The 25,542-nt window shown below is 42.7% G+C and overlaps 1 protein-coding gene across 1 annotated transcript; it reads right to left on the bottom strand.

Moving 5' to 3' along the window:
- Positions 1 to 660: 660 nt before the first annotated feature.
- Positions 661 to 25,542, bottom strand: LOC100544327. Its single transcript, XM_010728865.3, has 9 exons — positions 25,480 to 25,542; positions 22,868 to 22,962; positions 21,854 to 21,902; positions 18,181 to 18,373; positions 17,101 to 17,369; positions 9,878 to 9,951; positions 9,380 to 9,398; positions 7,907 to 8,051; positions 661 to 805 (listed from the first exon to the last, which is right to left on the bottom strand). The coding sequence occupies exons 1-9, from the start codon at positions 25,540 to 25,542 to the stop codon at positions 744 to 746; spliced, it is 969 nt and encodes a 322-aa protein (XP_010727167.3). The 3' UTR covers positions 661 to 743.

Below are 25,542 nucleotides of genomic sequence, written 5' to 3'. Positions count from 1 at the left end.
TTAAATGCTACTTGATACTAAGATTTTCATGCTGTCATGTACGTATCTGGCAATTTCAGTAATGTAAGCCCAAAGGATTCATCAGAAGTGAAGGGAGCTAGGACTGACCTCAAGAGAGTTCTGCTTGAGCTGCTAGGGAATTGCACTTGCACCTCTTCCTCTTATTCTTAGCTATTTTATGGAGCTGTCTCCTTCCTCCTCGCTGTAAAGGAAGCCTGCAGAGACTAGCTTAGATTTCAAACAAAATCTTTCGATTCCTAAGTCTGCCTGATATCCTACCTAACAGAAGCATTTTACATGAGCGAACTAAGAATTTCTGACTCTTTCCAAGGAATTGATAAATCTTTCTCAAGCATTAGAAAAATGGAATGAAGTACAACGCTAGAATGCCATAATTTAGACTAATTAGTCCACGCAATTAAAATCAAATAACACAAGATTTGGAAATCTACAAATTTTCCAACTGGGATGAAAAGAGCCAAGTTAAAAGACCTAAAAAAAAAATAGATAAGAAATACCAAATATAAATCTAAAATAACGTTCCATAAAACATTACATTTTTAATGCTCTCCTCCATAATTTTTTTCCGTTTATTTAAAAATGTTAATAATTTAAGCTTCTGATTGCAGAAGTTTATGATATGCTGCCCTAGAAATATAACAGACCTTTCTTTTTCTTTTAGCTACCAATTTATTGAAAAGTAAAACCGAAAAGGCTCAGTTTTAAGTCATTACTGAAGTGTTTCAAAGAAAGTGTCCACACTCACCATAGCTGCTACTTTCAGATTTTTCTTCTGATTGGTTCTCTGGAAAATAACACAAAAGAACAAAATAGGAAATGTAACATTTCTCTATTGACAACTACAAAGTAGGCTGCAAAGTAAAGAAGGATAAATTATGATAAAATCACAGTTTTGAAGATTATGTTTATAAATTTACTTTTTGAAGAAAAATTTGTCACATGGAGCAACAAAAAGTCTCTTTTAGTGCACAAACTTGTAACTTAAATGAGATAACTCCATTACACCTCTCACTGAAATCTGCATAAATGAAGTTACACAGTTATAGAAATCCAGTGGTACGATTACGCCTAAGAGAGAAACAATATCCATTTATCTCACCAGTCTCTGTAAATAAATGAATATTGGTTTTGTATATTAATAAATAAATAAATTCAAAGCTCTTCAAAGGCATACTCTTAATTAGCAGTAGGTACATAACGAACATGAACAACCTCCTCTCTAGCTTTCCTGCAACATTCTAGATAACACAATAACTTATTTTTTCAGCCTTTCCAACTTTTCATTGCTGGCCCTCAGATGATGGTATAGCCCAACTCCCTAGGTAAAAATATAAGTTTCAGATAAATCAGGAATGTGTACTGATCCATGGAGAATCAAAGTATGCATGAAAGAAAACGGAAAAAATGACACATGCTGTGGATAGCAAAAAGAAATCATCACCTAGGTGAATGGCAGAGTGCAAATCAGAAACAGCTTTCTGCATTAACTTCCAATCCAGCCTTTCAAGAGATAGTGGCCAGATGATTTTGGTAAACCGAGATTTAACACATAGAAAGCCCTATGAAAGTAAATCCCTACATGAATTTCTCAACCTGAAGTTTGACTGCACCTCCTTTATTTGTTTGTTTTACATCTCTCCTAATGTAGGGGATATAAAAAATGTTTTAACTCATCTGAAATACAGTTAAAAAGTGTACAATACTCTCATATTTAGCTTCTAACTCATATAACAAGACATGTAACAGCTATCATTAAGGACACTTTAAATATAAGCAAGAAGGAATTACCGCTGTAACTTGGAGATGAAAGTTTTCAATTGCTAGTTTGATCATTTCTGTCATTTGCAAGCTGGGTATTAACAAACTGAAAAATAGGACCTATATTACAAAAACCTTCTTCCTGCCACTGGTTCTTACTGGTTAACATGGCTGAGGTTCCTATTTTCTCAGTGAAAAGGCTGACTGCCCGAGGATCAATGCAAATAGTAGGATCCGATGACACCAAGCTAAATGGTGCAGTCGATACACTGAAGGGAGGAGAAACCAACCACGGGGACCTGGACAGGCTGGAGAAGTGGGCCCATGAAAACCTAATGAGGTTCAGCAAGGACAAGTGCAGGGTGTTGCACTTGGGCCGGGGCAATCCCAGGTGTTTATACAGCCTGGGTGAAGAACTCCTTGAGCCGCCCTGCAGAGAAGGACTTGGGGGTCCTGGTGGACGAGAAGCTGGACATGAGCCAGCAGTGTGCACTTGCAGCCCAGAAGGCCAACTGTGTTCTGGGTTGCATTAAAAAAGGGGTGACCAGCAGGGAGAGGGTGGTGATTGTCCCCCTCTACTCGGCTCTTGCGAGGCCCATCTGCAGCACTGCGTCCAGACTTGGGGCCCCCAGTACAGGAAGGATGTGGAGCTCTTGGGGTGGGCCCAGAGGAGGGCCTCTAAGATGATCAGAGGGCTGGAGCACCTCTCCTATGAGGAAAGGCTGAGGGAACTGGGCTTGTTTAGCCTGGAGAAGAGAAGGCTCCAGCGAGACCTCATTGTGGCTACTTGTGTAGAAACAGGAGGGGGAATGGCTGTTTACAAGGGTGGATAGTGATAGGACAAGGAGGAATGGTCTTAAACTGAGACAGGGGAGGTTTAGGTTAGATATTAGAAGGAAGTTTTTCACATAGAGGGTGGTGACACACTGGAACAGGTTGCCCAAGGAGGTTGTGGATGCCCCATCCCAGAAGGCATTCAAGGCCAGGCTGGATGTGGCTCTGGGCAGCCTGGTCTGGTGGTTGGCAACCCTGCACACAGTAGGGGGGTTGAAACTAGATGATCATTGTGGTCCTTTTCAACCCAGGCCATTCTATGATTCTGTGATATACAGCTATTTGAATCAGAGATACTTCTTCCACAGGTGGAGTGAGTGTGTTCACCTGTATATAGCAGAGGAATCTGCCTTTAACAGAGATTAAAAACATAAAATTCAAGTCTTGCAAAAAAATAGTACTTTTCCTGAATATAAGAAAATGTCTTTTGGTATGATCGGATTACATCTCTGCTTTTGAAGTCTTCTGAATATGAAAACATTGTGAAGGTGGTAAAGGCAGTTCTACTATGCCTATTCAATATGCCTTGTCTGTGTAGATTGCAGTTGTTCAGCCTCCTCTGTAACATACAAGATTCCCATATAGAAACCTGGGACTGGACTTTTTCCCCCATCATAGAGACTGTCATTGAAGTAGGCAGAATGCCAACTCTACTCTCATCATATTGAGTCCACGGTAATACTCCACATATTTCGAGCATTATATCCTCAAAACATTTTTTTTATGTTTGCATGGGAATTAAGACTCTGTAATTTTAATAATAAAAATGAAAAGTAAATTAGCTTACCCTAACAACCAGCTGAACTCTCTTTACAGTAATTTGTTAATCCTCACAGTGCTCGGAAGAAGCTGGTAAGTAAATACCATTTCCATCTTTTAGAGATGGAAAAGAAAGATGCCATAAGCAAACGCTTTTTTTTTGGTGGACTGCATGTCACAATAACACATATGAAATCTTGACCCATCAAAATGCTGCCGAATGTAATTACATGACAAACTCGAGTCACATATTCTGCTTCTCTGATAATGGGTTGCATCTTCTCTATGATCCTTACAAATATTTGGAAATTTACATAAGTGCCAGAGACCTGAAAGGCAGCTGTGGATTGTTTGTTTTGATCCTAAGGATGTCAATAGGGTTCCTCTCCTGCTGTTACCTGAATACTCTAAAGTCAGCCTACAGAAGATTGAAAGAAATAAAGGAACAAGGAAGTATTAATTAAGACCACAAAGCATTTTGGATACCAGAATGTTAAGTGACAGCTCAAAGAAATAGATGCAACTGGAAAAATATGCTGAAGTACACAGGCATACACCAAAACTCCTGACCAGGCAGAGCCAAAATGCAAAACAATGGGGACATTTATTTTCCAAATAACAGTTTGATGAGAAATTTGAGATGTCAAACACGTAGTAAGATTGGAAGTTGTATCCCAAGACAACAAGATTCGGAGAGCTGTGGAAACAATTAAATGTCATTATAGCAATAACTGCTTTCTTTATTGAAAGAAAATATCTTGGAAAGATGTCATTTCTTCCCTTCAGATTTCTTCAAATGGCTAGGTATAGCTGCTATTTCAAAATTCAAGCTCTGAACAATCATTTTCACTGGAATACAATCAGGCACACTGTAAGTTAAACAATAGGCATGATTCATGTACCAGCACAAAAAAAAGGGACATTCACATTAGAAGTTGTGTTTAAGTAAAATAGACAAGGGATGAACATTGGAGGGCAGTGGAAATAAAGGAGTTGATACGTAGGCAGAGTTATTGGTATTACTGAATGAATGTATAAAAACAAGAAGTTCCATTTCATGAAATGAGATTCTGAAAGAAGATGCAGAAAATTGGGTAAGAACATCTTGGTAAGAGCTTCTTCTGTGAACAGTGAAACAATCCATGCGTGGATGCTTCTCAGGAGGAAGCAAAGGTTCAGCAGTCATTCTGCCAACGCAATTCTCTAAGCACATTTTACTCAAACATCAGTAAGATGGGACAAGAATGAAGGAATTAAATGGTCACTAAATGAAACGTGAAGGAAATCTCACTTACGAAGAGGGGATTGTGAATAAATATGCAAATTTTCAAGAAAAAGAGTAATCACATCCAACTTTACAGAATTACCTTATGCTGTATTTTACCCTACAGTCTAAAATCTTTCTATCTGTCCATCAGTCCTTTACAGTTAGGATTGCAATTGTCTGCCAAGGTCTGTGTTTTTCCAAGTCACATTAGTAGTACATTTTTCCAATAACCATCTCAGTAAGAAACTTTTCTCATCATCTGTAACATAGCTGCATTTTTTATTTATATTAATAAAGTCTTAACTACCTGCTGGCAGAAAAATTAAGCAAGAGGAAATTAAAGTAGTTAAGGGAATTACAATCACAATCAGAAAAGTTTAATGTTAAACATTTAACAAAAGCATGTTCTCATTTCTTCAATCAAGACAGAAGCTGTCAAATTATAGCTCTTCCTTATGCCAGTAGGAAGATTAGAAGGATACTTTTAATCCAATATACCCCATACCAAGTCTATCATTTGCCCTTAGATAGTTCTTAGCTATACACACATAGAAAAATTCATTTTGCATATATTTCAATGTGCTGTATTGAACAAAACTCTCTCCTTTCCTCCCGCTCAAAAAAATTACAACTATGATAGCTGATGACAAAGATAAGATAAAATGACTGGAAGCACAAATAGCATTGTTGCATAGCAACTGTTGATGTACATATGGTGATGTTTATGGAACAGAATGTAGTTCATATTTAATGCTAAAATAATACTGAAATCAGCCTAGACAGCAAGAGACAACTGTGCTCCGGATCCCTCTGCAGTCATCAGTGAAGTATTAGCTCAGATCTAGTACATGCAGTAGAAGATCAAGAAACTGCACTTCATTAGACTCTGGACGTAACAAAGGGAACGTCAAAAGAACCTATTTCTGTCCATTACCTAACATGGGACAACCAGAGATGCAGAGATTCAATGTGAAGTGCTGAGTTTGCTTGGCCAGCTGGGTAAACTCCCAACAGCATCCTCTCTGATTACAAAGGATTTGAGATGCAGTTCTGTCAACCCTCATTCATTTTCTGAATTAAAAAGGTCAGAGAACATCCTGAGCTGGAAAGGACACACAAAGACTGAGACCAACCTCTGGGTCCACACAGGACTACCCAAAATCCAAATCATAGCCTGAAAGTGTTATCCAAATGCTTCCTTAACTCTGGCATCTTTGGGGACATGACCACTGCCTTGGGGAACCTGTGCCAGCGACCAACCACTCTTTGGTGAAGATGGTCACAACATAATGGGGATCACAGGATTAGAGGACAGCAGACATAAACGATCTGGAAAGGAAATATAAAGGAAATCCAACTGTTATACGCAATTTTCTCTGTTTTAGATTAAGTTCAGTCCTCAGGAAAGGTACTGACTGAGAGCAACAGTGCAGAAAGCACTTTTTGGTCCATATTTTGTTCACATTATTCCTCAGATATATCCTTACAGATGCAACATTAGAAATGCCACTGGCATAGCAGTTCTACACCAGCTTAATCACTGGACCATGTTTCAAATTAACATATCAAATCTGTAATATAGTGTACTTAGTAGAAGACAAAGCAGAATAATCACCAACAATTTGCACAAAATATATTAATTATAATTTGAAAACAAACATTGGTCTGTGAGCATAAGAATTTATGCATTTCAATTTCCTCCAACTGCTTCTTACCATGGATTGACTGGTGTTTAAAGAGTTGTTGGAGCCTTTTTCCACGGCTGACACAACATTAAAGGATCTTTTCCATTTGGACTCAGAGAGGGCAGCAGCATCTCATCTAGTTAGGCTACACTCTTCAGACACTTAAGTTTTCAAAGTACTGAAATTGTCCATGGAGCTCAAAACATATTGGAAATACGCATTCCAACACAAGAGTGGGTGCAGGAAGATGGTGTTGGTAAGCAAACAGGATGGAATTTTGGATATATTTGTCATATTCTTTTATTTTTAAACAATCAAAAAAGTAAAGCAAAAAAGTACATTGACACTTATTTTTGATTGTATTGCCAATACCAGCTTTAACACAAATTAAAACTGTTTAGATATTTTACACTAATTGCATGCCATGCTTGCTATACCCAAGCAAAAACAGTGTTGACAGGTTCTATGCTTATTCAGTGCTTCAATCCAAACATTTGCCATTCCAATAAACACTCTTTACTCCTAATTAATATTATTCTTCTTAATAGATTTATGGTCCTTGAATAACACTTTGTAGTTGCTAAGAAATGCTATTTTTTTAATCAATTAAATAAATAAAAGCAGGACAGTATCTTAATACCTAAAGGTTTGAGGACTTTGTATTACAGCTGACAAAATGGAAATTACAGAATCATAGAATGCTTTGGGTTGTAAGGGACCAAGGATTATCAAGTTCCAACCCCTCTGCCACAGGCAGTGCAGCCAACCTCCAGATCTGGCACTAGATCAGGCTGCCCAGGGCCCCATCCAACCTGGTCTTGAACACCCCTAGGGACAGAGCATCCACAACCTCTCTGGGCTCCTTCTGTTATGACTCCTTCTTTCTCCAACACCCAGAACACGACTACGTAACTTCAGTGGAAAACCTTACAGCGTATTAGACTTATAAGCAAGGCAGTCTGCTGAGCATGCCATACACTATAACACCACCGTGCAGCTTAAACCTAACATGGAATTTAGGATGTATTACCTTGAACATCCAAATCAATTACATAGATAGTTCCTGAGCCGTACTTAAGGTAGGCCAGGCAACTGGTATTCAGCAAGAAAAAAAAAAGCAACCTTACTGCTGCAGTGTTCAGTATTATGACCTTGTCAAGCTTTAATACACTTAAAAAACAGTTTTATATGCAGAAAATGTAGTAAACAGATGTGTTTATTGCTAAAATGAACCTGGTCAACTGGACTGAGGAGCAGTCATCATTTTTATGAAACTAAATCCACAGTTGAGACCTTGGTCTTCCCAAAAGCACGTGGGAACACAAAAGCACTTTTCCAGTTAAAAGTCTAAAAGAGAATGACAATATACTGTGCTGTATGCTCTCTGTTTGTTTTAGCAGACCCACAGTTGAAATGTACAAGATAACACAAAAACAAAAAAAAACCACAATGATGATACATAAGCAGAAAACCACAAAATAACGCTTAGAGCTTACTTCTCAGTCTTCTGGTCTTTACAGCATCCAGATCATTGAAATCATGCATACTAGAACTGTAACAACTAACAGTAATTCTAATTTACCTGTTGAACTTTCTGTGAACACTGTTAAGGTCTGTCCTCCCACACTTTGCAAAAGAAATGGATGCTCCCTTGGTGCGCTGACAGAAGCGGGTTTTCCTCCAATATCACTGATGCTTGCAAGCTCTTCATTCAAAGTAAATGACACCTAGCAGTCACAATTATCAAAGTGTTACTAAACAGACTCAGTTACACAGTTTCAAGACTTACGGGGAGATACAAAGAGAAGAAAGACAAGCAGCATACAGCATTTCTATTTCAAAAACATAGAGTGAGACAAGACTCTTAATACATGAATCTCCCACTGAAATAAGGTATTCCAAGTTTTCATGTATTTAGTAAAATCTACTCATCTTTTAATGACTTTATGACTTCTTTCAGTCAAAGAATATTTTCATTTCACTTACTAAAATCTAAGGCAAATAGCTTTTCAGATATCACATAGTATGAGCGCTTTAAAATGTTTCACACAGCCAGTTTATTCCCCAAGAAAGTGCTAATGTACACAGCAAGTGTTATTAGCCTGGGAAATCTGAGCTGCATGTAGATTAGAAGTTCAAATACAGCTCCTTTGCTGTATTTACATCACATGCCCAATAAAGATTCTGAGGAGGTACTGGAGTGACTGGGTAAGCAGAATCCCTAGCTGTGGGACATGGCAAGAAACCTGACGAAGGATTGTTCAGATCAGTATTACATACTTTTCCTGCACATCTTGCTCAGCCTCACTTTGCCACACAGCTCCAGCGTCCCTGCAAAGCCAGCTGTTTTCATGGGGTTCCTCACTGCTGGGCTCTATGCACTCCATGACTCTCATCAACATCAAGGCTTGGGCGAGGGGCTCACAAAAATCAGGAAGCATGGCCCATATTCCAGCCTAGAAAAGTCCAGCAAAACATGCAGACCTCCAGTAATCTCTCCACTTATTCTATAATTTGGACAAGTTCTCAAGCGGTGAACACAGCTTGCTTCCCTGTCATAGGTTGGGCCAGAGCTTCTTCCAGTTCTATGATTCTAAGCAAACTTCAGGAACGAAGAGATTTTACAAAAGTCATAGAATCACAGAATATATCTCAGGCTGGAAGGGACCCAGCATGGATCAGAGTGAGCCCAACTCCTGGCTTCACTAAGGTCCATTCAAAATCAAACCCTATGTCAGAGAGCACTGTTCAAACGTTTCTTGAACTTTGACAGCTCAGCCTCATGACCACTGCCCTGGGCAGCCTGTTGCATGCCCACTGCCCTCCAGTGAAGAACTTTTTCCTAATACCCAACCTGACTCTCCCCTGAAAGGGAAATCCCGCAATAAACGTATGTGCAGAGGTATAAACAGAATTCTCTACTCTCAGCTGTGTGATGCAATGCTTTATCACAGGTTTAATGAAAAATATGTTATTAGAAAACATCAAGTTATGAGCAGTTTTTAGAGTTCAAAATATAACACATCCAGAGCCTTTGGATTTAATAGTTACTTACTTCTGTTCTTCCTTGATTTCTGCAAAAGAAAATATTTCATGTTTTAGTTTCTACTTCCACAAGCTTTGCTTCCCCAATGAAAAAGCAAATTCAGATTCTAGCTTTGTTACTCATTTTGATTCCTGAGCTGCTCAATTGCTTTTGGATGCTGATGCCCAAAAATCAATGGGAAAATTCAGCAGGTGAGAACAGAAGCAGCAAAATAGCACATCAGTAAGTTAAAGGAGATTTTCCAGTTAGATGTGCATATTTCTTGGGTTTAAGAAATCAATCACCACGTTATGGGTTACAGCCATTCCCCAGTATAATTTTATGTATTTATGTATAATCAATATACAAGTGTTTTTTTTTAGTTTATTGAGAAATATGCACACAGTGTTTGTGAAAAACAAAGTTATATAACATAAGAGGTGCAACATTATCCATTTTACTGCAGGTAACTTCTTCTAAGTACAATGGCTAAGAACTGGAAACAATGAAGGTACAGTAAAGGCTTACTTGGCAATCCTCAGTTTTCCCACTTCACCTCTTCCTGAGGCTTTACTCCACTGCTGAGACAAGTATTTGGGGACCTAAAAGACAACAGATTTCAAAAAGCAGATTTTAAAATTCTGTATAAATTGTGTACGTGAACAAACTTTAAATGTTCTCACACTGACCACTTCAGAACATAGTTTGAAATGCACACAGTAGACAATTTATTCCACTGGGAGAGGAAAAAAAGAATAAGAAAGCATTAAAATAAGGCCAGTGTAGAGTATGTTTGTCCCAAAAGAGGGATTAGCTTTGAACTGTCTTGAATCTTGGACACAGCACAAGCGGCAAACCAACAAGATGAAAGGTGGCTCTCTTCTTTTCCTACTAACACAGCATGAGCTGAAATCATGACCTGCCCCTCTGCTCTCTGGCCACAACAGATCAGCTCATTGCTGCCAGGAACCCTGGCTCCAACACCCAGTACTTCCATGGCCAGCCTCACACCTGGCTACAGCTGCCATGCTGCACACACACACTCAAGGCTTCCAAACACATCCTGGAGGGCAGGTGCACCTGCAACAGCACTTCATTTTTCTGGAGATAACAAGGCCAGAAAAATGTGGCCAGTGTTCAGCAGGGTTACCCAGGGTTATTACTTCTTAAAGACCAGACAAGCTTAAAGAAGATGAGTCACATTTTTTTCTGTGAAATCAAAATGTTAAGTGCTTGTGTCAATAGCCTGTGCTACCTGTTTAGCTGGCAAACAGTTCTAAAACAGAGTGGTGGTATGAAGGCATATTTCCAGAGGACTTCAGAAAGTGTCACAGACTTGTCCCAGAGAGCAGCACTACTGCATTCAGCCCCAGGGCAATGGGAACAGCACTAGTCCCCCAGCTCATGCCTATCTTTCCTTGCCACAAGTCAGCCAAAGCTTTTTTAGCACAGTGCAATCACGTAGGTTTTTTTTTCCCCACCATTCAGCAATTATGGCTGTCTTTCCAATGATGGCTTTTAATACAGACTGAACATAACATGTCAGTATAATAAATGTGAGGTGGAACAATTTACTCTCTACACACACGAGCTATTAGATATAGAAGTAACACATCAAAAGATGGAACACACACCTGTGGCAACGAGGACAATCTCATACCCGACAATTTGCAACTATCTGTAAGGTGGTTCAAGTGATATGGGAATCATGGATTGTTTTCAAAAGGAAATAGCTGAAAGCATTCTAACTGAAGTTTCTTCTTCCTACGAACTCCTTCTCTTTAATACAGACGTAGCAGTCACTGCAAGAACATTACCTCAAAAACCTGAAGCTTGGTGAACTGTTACAGGAAAAATCATTGCTCTGCACCAGTACCATTCACTAAAGAAGTATTTCAATATAGCAATTATGTACCTTTCTTCTTCACATACTTAAAACAAATCTGGACAAATCTACACTCTTTATTTTTGCGGGAATGCTTTAGTTCATTTTATTGGCACACTAAAGTTAATTCCAGCTGACACAGTCCACAGCTACTGAAAGTATCTGTGCCCATGTAGGGAAATGTTGCGAGATGCAGACACTGAGAAACTACCACATTCTATTTGTGATATTTAGTTTCAAGCAGCAAATTGACACTTTGTACTCTGATTTTGTCCTGCAGAGAATAAAAGTAAGCCAAGTTTTACTCCAGAGCTGAGGAAGCTGGGCTAGAGAAGGATTTGTGAGAGTCAACAGATGAAAGAATGAATGTGAGCCAACAATTTGTGCTTGCAGTCCAGAAGGCCAACCATATCGTGGGTTGCATCAAGAGAAGGGTGACCAGCAGGGAAAGGGAGGTGATTCTGCCCCTCTACTCTGCTCTCGTGAGACCCCACCTGGAGTACTGCATCCAGTTCTGAGGCCCCAAATACAAGAAGGGTATAGAGCTGTTGGAAGAGGGCCACGAAGATGATCAGGGGGCTGGAGCACCTCCCCTATGAGGACAGGCTGAGAGTGCTGGGGTTCTTCAGCCCGGAGAAGAGAAGGCTCCAAGGAGATCTTACAGCGGTCTTCCAGTACCTGAAGGGACCTACAGGAAAGCTGGGGAGGGACTTCTTGTAAGAGTGTGGAGCGACAGGATGAGAGGAAATGGCTTTAAACTGGAAGAGGACAGATTTAGACTCACTTTACTGTGAGGGTGGTGAGACACTGGAACAGGTTGCCCAGAGAGACTGAGGATGCTCCCACCTGGAAGCATTCAAGGCCAGGCTGGATGGGGCTTTGAGCAACCTGGTCTAGAGGGAGGTGTCCCTGCCTATAGCAGGGGGTTGGAACTACATGATCTTAAAGGTCCCTTCCAACCCAAACCATTCTATGATCCTATGATTTTATTCCAATTTGTCTATTCTGACAAACAGTAATCTGCAAAGTTCTAAAGCTCAAATCAATTTAATAATAACCTTCCATTTAACCTTTCCGGGGGATTAGGCCTAACCAGCATGGGTTCACAAAGGGCAGGTCCTGCTTGACCAACGTGATCTTCTTCTATATCTTGTGACCCATGTGGTGGATGAGGGAAAGGCTGTTGATGTACTCCACCTAGACTTCAGCAAAGCCTTTGACACCGTCTCCCACAGCATTCTCCTATAGAAGCTGGCAGCCCGTGGCTTGGACAGATGCACTCTTGGCTGGGTAAGGAACTGGCTGGAGGGTCGGGCCCAGAGAGTGGTGGGGAATGGAATTAAATCCAGCTGGTGACCAGTCACAAGTTGTGTTCCCCAGGGGTCGGTGCTGGAGCTGTCCTCTTCAATATCCTTATTGATGACCTGGATGAGGGCATTGAGTGTAACCTCAGTAAGTTTGCAGATGACACCAAGTTGGCTGGAAGTGTCGATCTACCTGGGGGTAGTGAGGCCCTACAGAGGGATCTGGACAGGCGGGGCTGAAGCCAATGGGATGAGGTTCAACAAGGCCAAATGCCAGGTCCTGCACTTTGGCCACAACAACCCCAGGCAACACTACAGGCTTGGGGCGGAGTGGCTGGAAGACTGTGTAGAGGAAATGGACCTGGGGGTATTGATTGATGCTCGACTGAACATGAGCCAGTAGTGTGCCCAGGTGGCCAAGAAGGCCAATGGCATCCTGGTTTGCATCAGGAACAGTGTTGCCAGAAAGAACAGGGAAGTGATTGTCCCCCTGTACTCAGCTCTGGTGAGGCTGCACCTCGAGTACTGTGACTAGTTTTGGGCCCCTCACTGCAAGAAAGACATTGAGGCCCTGGAGCAGGTTCAAAGAAGGGCAACAAAGCTGTTGAGGGGTCTGGAGCACAGGTCTTATGAGGAGTGGCTGAGGGAGCTGGGATTGTTCAGTCTGGAGAAGAGGAGGCTCAGGGGACACCTTATTGCTCTCTATAACTGCCTGAAGAGAGGTTGTAGTGAGCTGGGGGTCGGCCTCTTCTCTTGTGCAACTGGTGATAGGACCAGAGGGAATGGCTTCAAGCTGTGCCAGGGGAGATTTAGGCTGGACGTTAGGAAATACTTCTTCACTGAAAGAGTGGTCAGGCACTGGAATGGGCTGCCCAGGAAGGTGGTGGAGTCACCAACGCTGGAGGTGTTCAAGGAACGTTTGTATTTTGTGTTGAGGGACATGGTTTAGTGAGAACTATTGGTGATGGGTGCATGGTTGGACTGGATGATCTTGTAGGTCTTTTCCAACCTTGGTGATTCTATGATTTAGCTGTTCTTCCTTAACAAAACAAGCACAGAAAATATCTTTGAACTGGTGCTCAGCTCTTTCCTTTAGCCTCACTGCACCTTGACAGCTGCAGAACAGACAGACAGCAATGTCCTCCAACTTCCCATCCAAACACAGCATCAGTCCAGGTGCCATTAGCTGCTAGCATTGGGTCAATCATATCACAAGCACACGACAAAGCAGTGAATGAACACAACCTATTAAGATATATTTTATTCAGTTCTTGAAGTGGTAACTTTCTACAACAGATTTCACGCCAAATCAGATCTCATTTTCTTTCTAGCAACACGATAAATGCTTTGACATGTGCTCTGGCTGACTCGATGGAAATATTATGATGTGCTCATACCTCGTCAGTATCTAATTTATACTGCCAGGTAATGAGTAGACAAGCATTCAGTATAAGTGGAAAAGGACTGAAGGACTCTGATGCCATTGAAATCACTGACTTGCTATATAATATGATCAGACAGGGAATTTATTCAGACTGAGAAGCTGCAGATCAATCATATTCCTTTCAGTTGCACAGTCTCAAAGGATGCAATTAATCATCTTTTTGCCAGCCTATCTGAATCAATGGCTACTGTGCGAGAAAGAGGAAAAAGGGTAATGATGAACAACGATCAAAGGATTCTTTCTATCTGTACATGGTTACTTCGGTTAAAATTAGATGGAATGCTCAAAACCACAAGCTAAAATCTCTAGCTCCATGATAAATGGCATAAGCAATCACAGGAAAGACAAATAATGTCTTACTTAGGTAGAGAAAGCTTAACTGGAAAGTTCCTTCTAATCTTATCATGCTAAAAGTTGAACTAGCAGAAGCTAGTCCACTTTCAGAATCTTTAACATACAGAAAATGTAGTAAGAACAATGCATAAAATCTCAAAATAATGTTCAAAAAACAAGAGCTTGTCCAGAAAAACAAGAATTTTCTAAGAATCCTAACCGGGATTTTGAAAAAATGCAGTCTCACAGAAAGACTGTATTGTGGACAGAAGAACTGTCCTTCTGAAAGATTGCTTACAGTTCTTGAGACAAGTGGCCTTTATTCTGGGGCTCACAGGTGCAAATCCTCATTTCTCCATAAAGCATACAATTGAATGAGAAGGAATCAGAGGTACTAAGAAACATCACTTCGAGACCTCTTAAGACTGCTGTCCTGTTCTTGCTGTTCACATCACAAGGACACCGGGGCTCCAGCACAAGGGCCCTGCTCCATGCATCTCTCAGCTACTCTTAGAGCAAAACACACAGACAGCCCCTACCTCTAATAAACCACTGACCATTTCCTCTGTGTGTACTTTGCTCTTTACATACATAGCTATCTGTATGCTGTACGTACATCAGAAAGCAAGTAAGAAGCTGAGCTCAGTCTATGTTTCTGTTTTCCTTTATATTATTTCATCTTTTGCACGTTCAAAACTATCATTTTTTTAAATATAAACCAATGCAGCAAATTAAAAAACAAAACCACGGACAGAAAAAGAAATTAAGAACTCTAATGCCTAATACTGAACGGACTCTACTTTGCTCTATATATTACTTCCCTTTGTAGCTTTTACATCTTGCTATGCTTTACCAACGTTAGCAATTTTCTAATATTTTTTTATTTATCCAAGATGACAGCCAAATTATTAATTCAGACCACGTGCATGAATGCATACCTGCACGAACCATATTTAGGTATTCCTTTAATTCAGTTTTCTCATTAAAGCAGGCAGCACCCTGTGCTGTAAGAGCAGTGTCAGTTGCAAGCACTGATGTGCCTGAACATCCTTGTCTTGCATCAAGAACCACTAAACCATATCAGACTAAAGGACAGGAATTTTCTCACTCAGAGGGTGGTGACGCACTGGAAACAGATTGCCCAAGGAGGCTGTGGATGCCCCATCCCTGGAGGCATTCAAGGCCAGGCTGGATGTGGCTCTGGGCAGCCTGGTCTGGTGGTTGGCGACCCTGCACATAGCAGGGGGCTTGAAACTAGATCAGTATTGTGGTCCTTTTCAACCCGGGCCATTCTATGATTCTAAGACAACTGAGTTCAGAATCCTTTCCCCAGCTGCAATCAACTGCAGGCACATATGGAAGAGCAGAAAAACATCAGAAGAACAGATATTTCCACAGCACACTCTTCTAGTTTCTGTGATTTTTTACTCAGTGGTCTTGAAAGCATCTTCATTTTTAATATCTCAACACAGTATTCTTGCACCGATCTGCCTAATGGATTTTTCAGTTTCTGCAAAAGTTTGACAATCACAACTTCCTACTTCAAAATATATCAGAACTTAAATACACATTGTGCAAAGCATTGCCTACTTTGTCTGCTTGAATGCCCACCAGATGAATTAATTTGTCACTCCCCTCATTACTGCATTAGAACTGACTCTTACTTGTTCACCTTCTCCTGTTCACTTTTTTCCCCTATGCAAAGCTACTCATTACTCTTACACATCGTAGGACTGACAATTAATCATGTTCTCAGCCTGAACGGTAATAGCATATTGAGGAGCTCCCCTGGTAACTCCTCAAGCTCTTCTCTGACCTCTGACCTTCTAGGCCTGTTATGTCCCTCTCAATGCAGGGATTATAAGGCCAGGTACAGACCATACAGTGGCATGATATTTCATCTTCTGTTCTCTGTGCCATTTGTAATCATGCCTAAAATTGAATCTGCTTATTTGGCTGTTACTGATGTGGCATTTTCACAGAGCTATCCACACCTACTGTAAAATCACAATCTTCTGTCTCAAGAACAACATGCAGGACAGATCCAACTACTGTGTAAGAATAATTAGCATAGCTTATGCATGTCAGCTTACATTTCTCATCTCCGATTTTCATTTGTCATTTCACTTTCTTGTCTCTCAGTATCATCATACTTCTGCAGCTTTCTCTGTCACCTTTGATTTCTAATTCTCTGGATAAACCATTACAACATCTACAATTTCCTGAAAGGAGGTTGTAGCAAGATGGGGTTTGGCCTCTTCTCCCAGGTAACAGAGATAGGATGAGAGGTGATGGCCCTAATTTGCTCTACAGGAGGTTCAGGTTGGATATTAGGGAAATTTCTTCTCAGAAACAGCAGTGAGGCATGCCTAGGGAACTTGCTGCCTAGGGAGGTGGAGTCACCAACCCTGGAGGTGTTTGAGGAATGTGCAGATGTGGCACTGAGGGACATGGTTGGGCATCATGGCAGCTCAAGTACGTGCTACACCTCTCACCACTCAGAACCAGTGCTTGGGAACTGCCGTGTTCTCACATCTTCCTTCTCACTAACGCACCACGCCTGTTTTTTCTGTCTCTGAAAGAGGAAGAGGAGGAGAGCGGCGTTCTCCTCACCCCTGGAGGCACTCGAGACCAGGTTGGATGGGATAACTCTCCTCACTCCCCTCGCCCCGGTCCCGCCGCACTTACCGGCAGCGCCTCAGGACGCAGCCGCACAAGGCCCTACTGGGCCCACGGCGCCAAACGCGGCCCGGCTCAGCGCAGCAAGGGCCCGGCGGCCACTCACCTTCACCAGCCACATGCCCGTGTTCTGCTTAGCCCCGGTGAGGTCCAGCTCGCCCTTCTCGCTCATGGCGGCGCGGCAGCCGGGCAGGACAGCTCCTCCTGCTCCCGCTGTACCCACCCGGACCCGCACGGCAGCGCACAGCCGGCAGACGGTGGCCCGCGGCGGACAAGTTACTCCGCCCGCGAAGGGCGGAGGGGAAGGGCGGAGCGACCTCGGGTTCGAGTCCCCGCCCCGGCGTGTGATGGGCACACAAAATGGCGGGCATGGTGCGTTATTTTAGGTCGAGAGTTGTGGGGTGAAGTTCGGAGTTCCGATCTACCCACGAAGCTTCGGGTTTTGGAGGAAATGCTGGAAGAAACAATGAGAGGAGTTGCATGAAGGAGTTCAGAGGGAAAGTGAAGTGGTTGAGATGGGTCATTAAAGAAAAAAATGTATTATGTTGTCCTCGTTTCCTTCAGTCTGTTATCAGCAGATCGTTATCAGATATATGTGTGCTGCTACACAGCAGCCCAGGCAGTGTGAAGGGAGCAGAAGAGAGAGGGCAGGGTGGGAAGCATGGGACAGAGGCTCAGCTGGGTGTGAAACTGAATGCTTCATCACCGGGCACCACAGCCAAGGGTAGTGGGGGAGAGGGGAGTGAGGAATGTGCTAATATCCTTCATATATATGTATGTACGAGGGAGGAGGGAGATTTGTTCCACATGTCCCCTGTGGATAAAAAGTGAATAATTGTGCTTAGCTTTCTGAAAAAGGCTCTTACTTCGAGTAAGAAGGTTGCCCAAAGAGGAGGTGGAGTCTCGAACGCTAACAATTTCTGGCTGTTGTGCAGTTAATTCTGCTTTGAGAAGGGGTACTGGACTTAAATACTCTTCTGGATAAAGAGTGTGTCTACACTGATGAAGAGCATCACTTGTCAGTTTGCTTTTGGATGCTGTTTCACTGCTTCTCTGTGCAGTTCATAGTACAGTTTGTTCCCCGAGTCTCTTTGAGAATGACCCAGTGAAATCTCTCTAATGGAGACCCAGAGACCCACAGCCTCACTGATAGCTTAACTCTGTGAAACACTGCACCCACACCTACAGCCAAATTCTCTCAGGCCGTTTGTCAGCGTATGTCCCACCCCTTGCCCTGCTGCAAAATACCCAGAGGTGGCTCTGGCAGGAGTGAGGTGCACTCCAACACTGTTTTCCCCTTGGACAAACAGCAAATTAGTGACAAACTTATCTTCACCTTTCAGCTCTGTTTGCATGTTCTGATCACACCTGCCACCTCTCTGAAAAAAAATAAAACAGAGAAGTGGAGTGAATTTTTCTAGCATGAGTGACATCAACAGCATAGTGTCATGACTGGTGGTTTCATTTGTGTCTCATCCCCACCCTAGGACCAGCAATTAACAGAGAGGAGTGCGGTTTACAAGTGACACAGGGCCATGTGAAAGCAACATGAGGAAAGGGCTCATGACTTGCTGCAGAAGATCTTATTCCAGCACAAAGAAGCAACAGTGAACACGTCTGAGAGAGCCTGACTATTGCAGTGGCTCAGCTGGTAAACCAGCACAGAAAGCAGCGAGGCCAGGATTTCTTCTTGGTTGCTCCCTCCAGGCAGCCTCTCCAGACCCGTTTCCATGGAAACTAAATTTAAAGGGACAACAAGAAGGAAAGGCAAACTTTCATTAATTCCTCATTTAAAATCTGAACCTTATGTTTGCCACCAAGACATTTCAAACCATGGGGGAGGATCTGGGAGCCAGCTGCCGAGGAGTGGAGCTGTGCATTAATCACCAATTTTCTTCTTGTTTGCATGGAAACAGATGTTGTGTCTGAGAAAATAGATGGCAAGATTCAGACTGGGCTGCATTAGGCAAAGTATCAGGAGCAGGTCAAGGGAGGTGATCCTTCCTTTCTGTTCATTACTGGTGAGGCTGCACCTGGAGTGCTGGGTGCAGTTCTGTGCCTCCCAGTTCAAGAGGGACTTGGACGTAGTGAAGCACCTCTCCTGTGAGGAGAGACTTAGAGAGCTGGAGATGCTCAGCTGGAGAAGAGGAAGCTCGGGGGGGACTCTCACCAATGTCTACAAATACCTGGAGGGAGAGTGCCAAGAGGCAGGATCCAGGTTCTGTCAGTGGTGCCTGGTGAGAGGACCAGAGGCCATGGGCACAAACCGGAGCACAGGAGTTTCCCTCTGAATTCCAGGGGCACTTCTGTGTTGTGCAGTGACGGAGCACTGGCACAGGCTGCCCAGAGGCTGTGGGGTCTTCTTGGGGATCTCCCTGAGCCACCTGGACGTGGCCCTGGGCATCCTGCTCTGGGTGTTGGTGCCAGAGCAGAGGGGCTGGAGCAGATGGCCTACTGCCATGTCATCATCAGCTGCACACGGTTTCTTCTTAGCAGTTTTAAGAAAGGAGTAATGATGCAGTTTGACAGTGCTGATTGAAAACCACAGCAGCAGAAGACCAGAGGAACAGAAAGCCTGGTGCTGTCCTGTACCATCAGAAACTTATATGCTTTACTCAAAGCCCAGAGAAGATAAGGGCAGATGTGCACCTGACTTGGCAGTCAGAAATAGACATCATTAGATGAATTTAAAAGAAAACATTTCCTAGGGACCAAGTCAAGTCTCTACAGCAAAAGGACAAAATGGCAAATTGAGCACAGTAATGTCTTCTAAGTACTAAGCTGTATCTCCTGAGAGGAAAACCTGTCTTATTGAAGACCAGCCTTAAACTGTGCCCTGGGAATGCTTTTCAGCTCCCAGGGATGCGGACATATCTTGTCTTCTCCATAGATGCTCCCCAGGGGTAGTGCTGTGCACAATTATTTTTGTTGATTCCTGCTGGAAGGAAGCAATCTCTCTCTCCCAGCTTTAAAAGCAGATTCTCATAAACAGTGTTTTTGGCCCAAAGAGGTTGCTTTCAGCAATCCATCGATAAGCTCTGGTGGAAAGAATAAGCCTGCAGAGAAGTGGGGATAGATCATGTTCTCAGCCTGCACTGCAAGAAAAGCAATCAGTGAGGGTGTGGTGGCTATGGGGAGCTGCATGGGCTCAGCCTTCTCCAGGCTGGCATGAAAAAGTCATGGGATGATGACATTTTAGAAAAATGAAAAGTCTCAATGAGCACTACATTTTCCTGGTGCAGAGAAATCTCTGGGGGAGTAAAGAAGGCTGTGTACAAAGAAGATAAAATAAATCACATGGTAATCTGTGTGTTATGAGATAAACAACATAGAAATCTGTATTGCTTTTTATGCAGATATCCCCCAAACTTCTATGTCAGGTAAAGTAGCAGATGACAAACAGTTTTCATACACCTGATCAAATGAATCAGCTATAATGACACAAAACTGCAAGTACTGAATTATATTAAGCAGGTGGATCTCAACTTGTATTTCAGTTTATAAGCAAGGCAGAGTGTGTGCATGGAATTACAACAAGAATAACACAATTTCTGTACTGCAGATGCATGACAACAGAGCAGAAAATTCTCGTTTTTGCAAGATGGAAAAATGGAGCCTCGCACCACTTTGGCTCCATTTCACAGTTTTGCTGGCCAGCTTCCTATGAGCAGACACATCCTGGCCATCTCAGAGGCCCAGTTATCTGAGACCAAAGGGTTTACTCACAGCGAGAAGTCTCTATTTTGGTAATATTGCTGCTAATGGCAGGTATGCTCAGGAATGGCTGGAAAGCTATTGCTCCATTTCTGCCCTATAGCCTACTTCCAGACCCCCTCCCATGTGGAGGGGTTGCACTCCCAATCTGTCCAATCTTCCAGTTACTATGCATTGCAGAAACTGGGTGGTGCCTGTATCTGGGTGCACCCAGACTCAGCTGGAGCTGTGCTTAGCCTCCACAAGGTGGGAACATGCTTGGGTTTGGAGCTAGGACAAGACTCTGCAGTCAGGCACCAAAGGGAAGCTCCTGGCAGAAGCTGGCTTTCACTCAGGAGCATGTATACGGGCAGGAAACTATTCCACCAACAGCCACTGCTCTGACTTAGTTCATTCCTGCCAGTGAACACCCTGTTAAGTTAAAGACTAATTAAAGTGAGCAGGGCACACATTTGGAAGAGGAAGGCTGACAGATGTAGATTGCTACAAGAGCTTTCTTGCTGCTCAGGCACAAGTACCACACTGTGTTAGCAAAGCTCTACTGGCCAGCGAGGATCTCTGCTACCCTCTGAACATCTGATTCTGCAACCAGCAGAGAACCTGTGGCTTCTCTGTGCAAGAATCAAAACTTGAATGTAATGCTTGGGCTGCCAGGGCAGCCTCTTTGCCATCGTTAACTGTAATGCATAATTCTCTCACCAACACTGTAGATAATCTATGTAGACTGGAAAAAGAAAGGAAATAATCTGTGGAAAGACATGCACACACACACACACACAAAAAAAAAAAAAAGAAGTCCATACACAGTGTGATACACAGTTTGATTATGTATGTTGGAATGAGAAAAAAGAGTCTGTGTAACTAATTCCCTCAAACAGAGCATGGGCCAAGAAACTACATAGCCATTTCCTCTGGCAGTGGAGGATTCTCAGTGCACCCCTTCAGAGGCTGCCAAAACATATGTTGCAGCCATTGTGTTTTCAGATTGCCTTTGAGCAATGCATTAATAACAGGCTTGTTCACCTCAAGTTGTTTTGTGCCAGAGAGTGCAAAGGCATCAGGCTCATAACGGAGCTCCCATTTCAGTACTGGGCACTGTAAAACCTTAAACATCCCACTGCTGTCTGAAAGCATGACTCACATACCCAATTGGAATAGAAGGCAGTCTTTACTCCTGATCGTTTTTTGTTCTTCCTGTATGTTTATAAGCATGTACATTTTTTTATGCTATGCAGTTGAAAACATCTAGTTTTCAAGTTGGGGGAAGGAAGTGCAGCCACGCTCCATAGAGTCACAGAATCATAGAATGGCTTGGGTTGGAAGGGATCTTGAGGATCATCAAGCTCCAACCCCTCTGCTGCATGCAGAGCTGCTAACCTCCACCTTTAATACTAGGGCAGGATGCCCAGGGCCCCATCCAACCTGGCCTTGCACACCTCCATGGGTGAGGCATCCACAACCTCTCCAGGCAGCCTGTGCCAGCACCTCACCACCCTCATAGTAAAGAACTTCCCCCTGACATCCAACCTAAATCTCCCCTCCCTCAACTTCAAACCATTTCCCCTTGTCCTGCTGCTATCTACCCTTTCAAAGAGTTGATTGCCCTCCTGTTTGTAGGCTCCTTTAGGTACTGAAAGGCTGCAATGAAATCATCCAGCAGCCTTCTCCAGTGCTTGTTTTCATCCATACTATGTCTTTCATCACATTAATAATGTACATTGAGTTTGACTATAGGCAGCTTGGCCTCTCATTTGTTTAGATTTTCACCATAACAAGGAGGGGAAAAAGAATAAAAATTAAAAGATGCAGCTGCAAAATAATAATAATAAAAAAAAAAAAAGAAACAAAATATTTGACAGGGTTTTCAGAGATATTTTTCTGAACCTAATTTAAGATCATTTCATAAAAAGTGACAGTAAAATTGACATTATCTCTTGAAGTCAAGGCCTGCTTTGCCTATCCTTGGTATAAAATCTGCTAGCGACCGTTTTTTCACTAGCATATTTCAATTAGTGGTTCTAAGGATGTGAATTATTAACCCACTATAAAAGTAATGTTGGCTCTGTGCGGCTTTTTGCTTTCTACAGTGCCTTTTCCTGTAGGTGAGTAGATGTTGCAGAACTAAATCCAACCTGTTCTCCGGTGCTCAATCCCTTTACCTTTTGTCTCGTCCTTGAGTTTTCTCTAGTGATGCAGCATGAAAGGTCAGCAATACCCACTGGTTGCTCATCTCCTGAACTTTCCTCTGAATACACTGTGAAGAAGAAGGCATTTAAGTTTATGGGTGCTTCACAACTGCTTGCTCCAATATCCTGCAATACCACATGCATTCATGGAAAACAACCACCAGTATTACCACCTTGAGCCTGGTGGTAGCTTGACCATAGCAAATCTTCCAGCAGCTCTCCCTGAGATAATTCACTGGAAGCATCAGTTGTATCTGCCTCATTACTGCTGCTTACTGTGCCCAGGTTCCCTCCAAAGTCTTTTCACGTGGTGCCTGATGGCTGCTACTGCCAGCTCTCTTTTTGTCCCTGAAGTGCCAGTTGTTGGTGCTTTTCTGTACCAGTGTTAATGATTTAATAAATACAATTATTTGAAAGTGGTTGATCTCATTTTGTGATCTGTTTATGCTATTACTGACCTCAAAATATGCTCTCTTGACCGTAAGGAAGGACTTTCCTGCTAAATTGAAATTATTAAACTGGAACCAATAAAAAGGGCTACAGACCTACAATCAGATTGCATTTTACTGGATTTTTTCCACAGATAAGCTTATATAAGGTCTGAAATTTTGCCTTCCGTTTATTATGAGTTAAAAATGAAAGGAAGGTAGAAAGCATTTCAGTGAGCTTAATGGAAATAAGCTGAAGGGTAACAGAAGAAAACAACAAAACCAAACAGCAATGACAAGATGATCCAGTGAGAACACAGCCAAAGGGCTGTGAGTGGGGCAGGGACTGAAGGTGACCCTGGTGGCCTCACACTGCATTCTTTTATCTACTATCAAATGGCATGTGGGGCCAGAGGAAATAAACATGGTGAGCATGGGATCATTTATTATCAGCAACTATTTCCTTCTCATAGTCTTTTTCTTGTCAAAAATCTCAGCCTTATCACTTAGAACAGTTTTTACCAGAGGCCAAGTGTTTGGAATCAGCAGCCTCCGAGGCACTCCAAAAAGCCTCCAAGGCACTTGCACCTTGCAGGATACTCCAAGCTCCTTCCAGAAGCTCTTGACCTGTTTTGGGGATTAGGGAAGACCTTAGCACTCTCTACAACTACCTTGAAAGCAGGTTGTGGTGAGGTGGGGGTGGGCCTATTCTCCCAGTTAACTAGTAATGGGGCAAGAGGTAATGGATTCAAGTTGCACCGAGGGAGAGTTAGAATGGATATTAGGAAAAATTTCTCCTTTCTAAGAGTGATGAGGCACTGGCACAGGCTGCACAGGGAGGTGGTAGAGTCACCATCCCTGGAGGTGTTCAAGACCCATACATGTGGATGTGGCACTGAGGGATGTGGTCAGTGGGCATGGTGGGGATAGGCTGATGGTTGAAGTTGGTGATCTTTGTGGTCTTTTCCACTATTAATTGTTCTATGATTCTATACACGTTTGTCATTTCTGAGCAACCAGCTTCACTCTTCACACTGTGTATGCTTAAGGGCAGATTGCTGAAGCTTTATCTGGTGAAGTTGAATGTTAACTTCTTTCTTAGAGAAGTGGAAACTAAGTTACCAGAAGGAAGGGGGAAAAAATAATAATTAAAAAAAATAAAAATGTGGATTTCTGACTGCAATGAATTTCCTCTTCAGTTTCCAGTATTTTTCAATTGCTTTGCAAACTTCGCCCGATTGCTTCCTCCTGCCCTAAGGCTAGCAGGACTTTGTGAGTTCAAACTTCTGGCCTTCATGTTATCACATTACTTAATTGCCCTCTTTTTGTAACGTGCTCCATCCACCTCAGTTGGATAATCTTACTATTACTATAGTTTTTTTGAGGCTTTACATTTAGATTCCTATTCTTACGCACACGTTGTCTTGAAACTCCCATCTCTCACTCAGCACCAGTGCTACTTCAATTGCATGCAACATAATCAGAGCATTTCCCTAACCTCTCCTTCCTCAGCCTGGGGATCAAAGCTCCTCAGCAAATTAGCTGTGCCTTGCTTTTCTGCTCTGTTGTTCAAGAAAGACTATTCCCTCTCTGCCTGCCTTGCTTTGTCCCTTGGATCAGGTTCATGCCTGCACAGCGCATTACCTAGTTACTTCTTAAAGAACAAATGAAACAAAATCCTTTTAGGAACACCTTGATATAAGGCACAGCGTGTCTCCTGCCTTTAAAATCTCTGCCCCTAATGCTTGTTAGCCCACTGATTTACTGCTAAAGATTTGCTATCGTTGCAGACTCTGACTCAGCCGTCTGGCGAATAAATGCCAAAGAGCGGAGCTGGCCCCAGCAGAGATTTTCACTGATGTCTCTCACCCTGCTCTGCTCTGCTCTGCCCTGCTGTGCATCAACAACGTCTCCAGGGTCCCTTGGCCACTGCTGAAGATCTGGACAGCAACGACTTAAAGTCACCCTTAGGCTTTATCCTCGCTTGCTGACATGTGCTTGGAAATAATATCTCCCTTGCTGCATGACAGCTACATCACCTAAATTTGCTTTGTTCGTGTGGAGATCTTCTGGAGTGTGAAAAAGGGCATAGTTCTGGCACTGCTATAAGTAATGAGGCCTGATTTCTTATCCTTTTTTGTCCCTTGCTTGACTGACCTTGAGTTCTTCCTTTCGCTTTTTTCCCATCTGACAACTGAGTCTTCTGTAGCCCTTTGCCAT

This window comes from Meleagris gallopavo, chromosome 1, assembly GCF_000146605.3.
Source record: "Meleagris gallopavo isolate NT-WF06-2002-E0010 breed Aviagen turkey brand Nicholas breeding stock chromosome 1, Turkey_5.1, whole genome shotgun sequence".
Lineage (NCBI taxonomy): Eukaryota > Metazoa > Chordata > Aves > Galliformes > Phasianidae > Meleagris > Meleagris gallopavo.
This window is presented reverse-complemented; position numbering and strand designations above follow the sequence as displayed.

Excerpts from the sequence above, each read along its gene's own strand:
- LOC100544327 (XM_010728865.3), bottom strand. The coding sequence starts at position 25,542 with ATGGCAAAGGGCTACAGAAGACTCAGTTGTCAGATGGGAAAAAAGCGA. Across the intron at positions 21,903-22,867 it reads ACTCAAGGACGAGACAAAAG|GAAGAACAAAAAACGATCAG; the intron begins GTAAAGGGATTG and ends ATAAACATACAG. Across the intron at positions 17,370-18,180 it reads CGGCCTGAGAGAATTTGGCT|CACCATGCCCGCCATTTTGT; the intron begins GTAGGTGTGGGT and ends CCTAAAATAACG.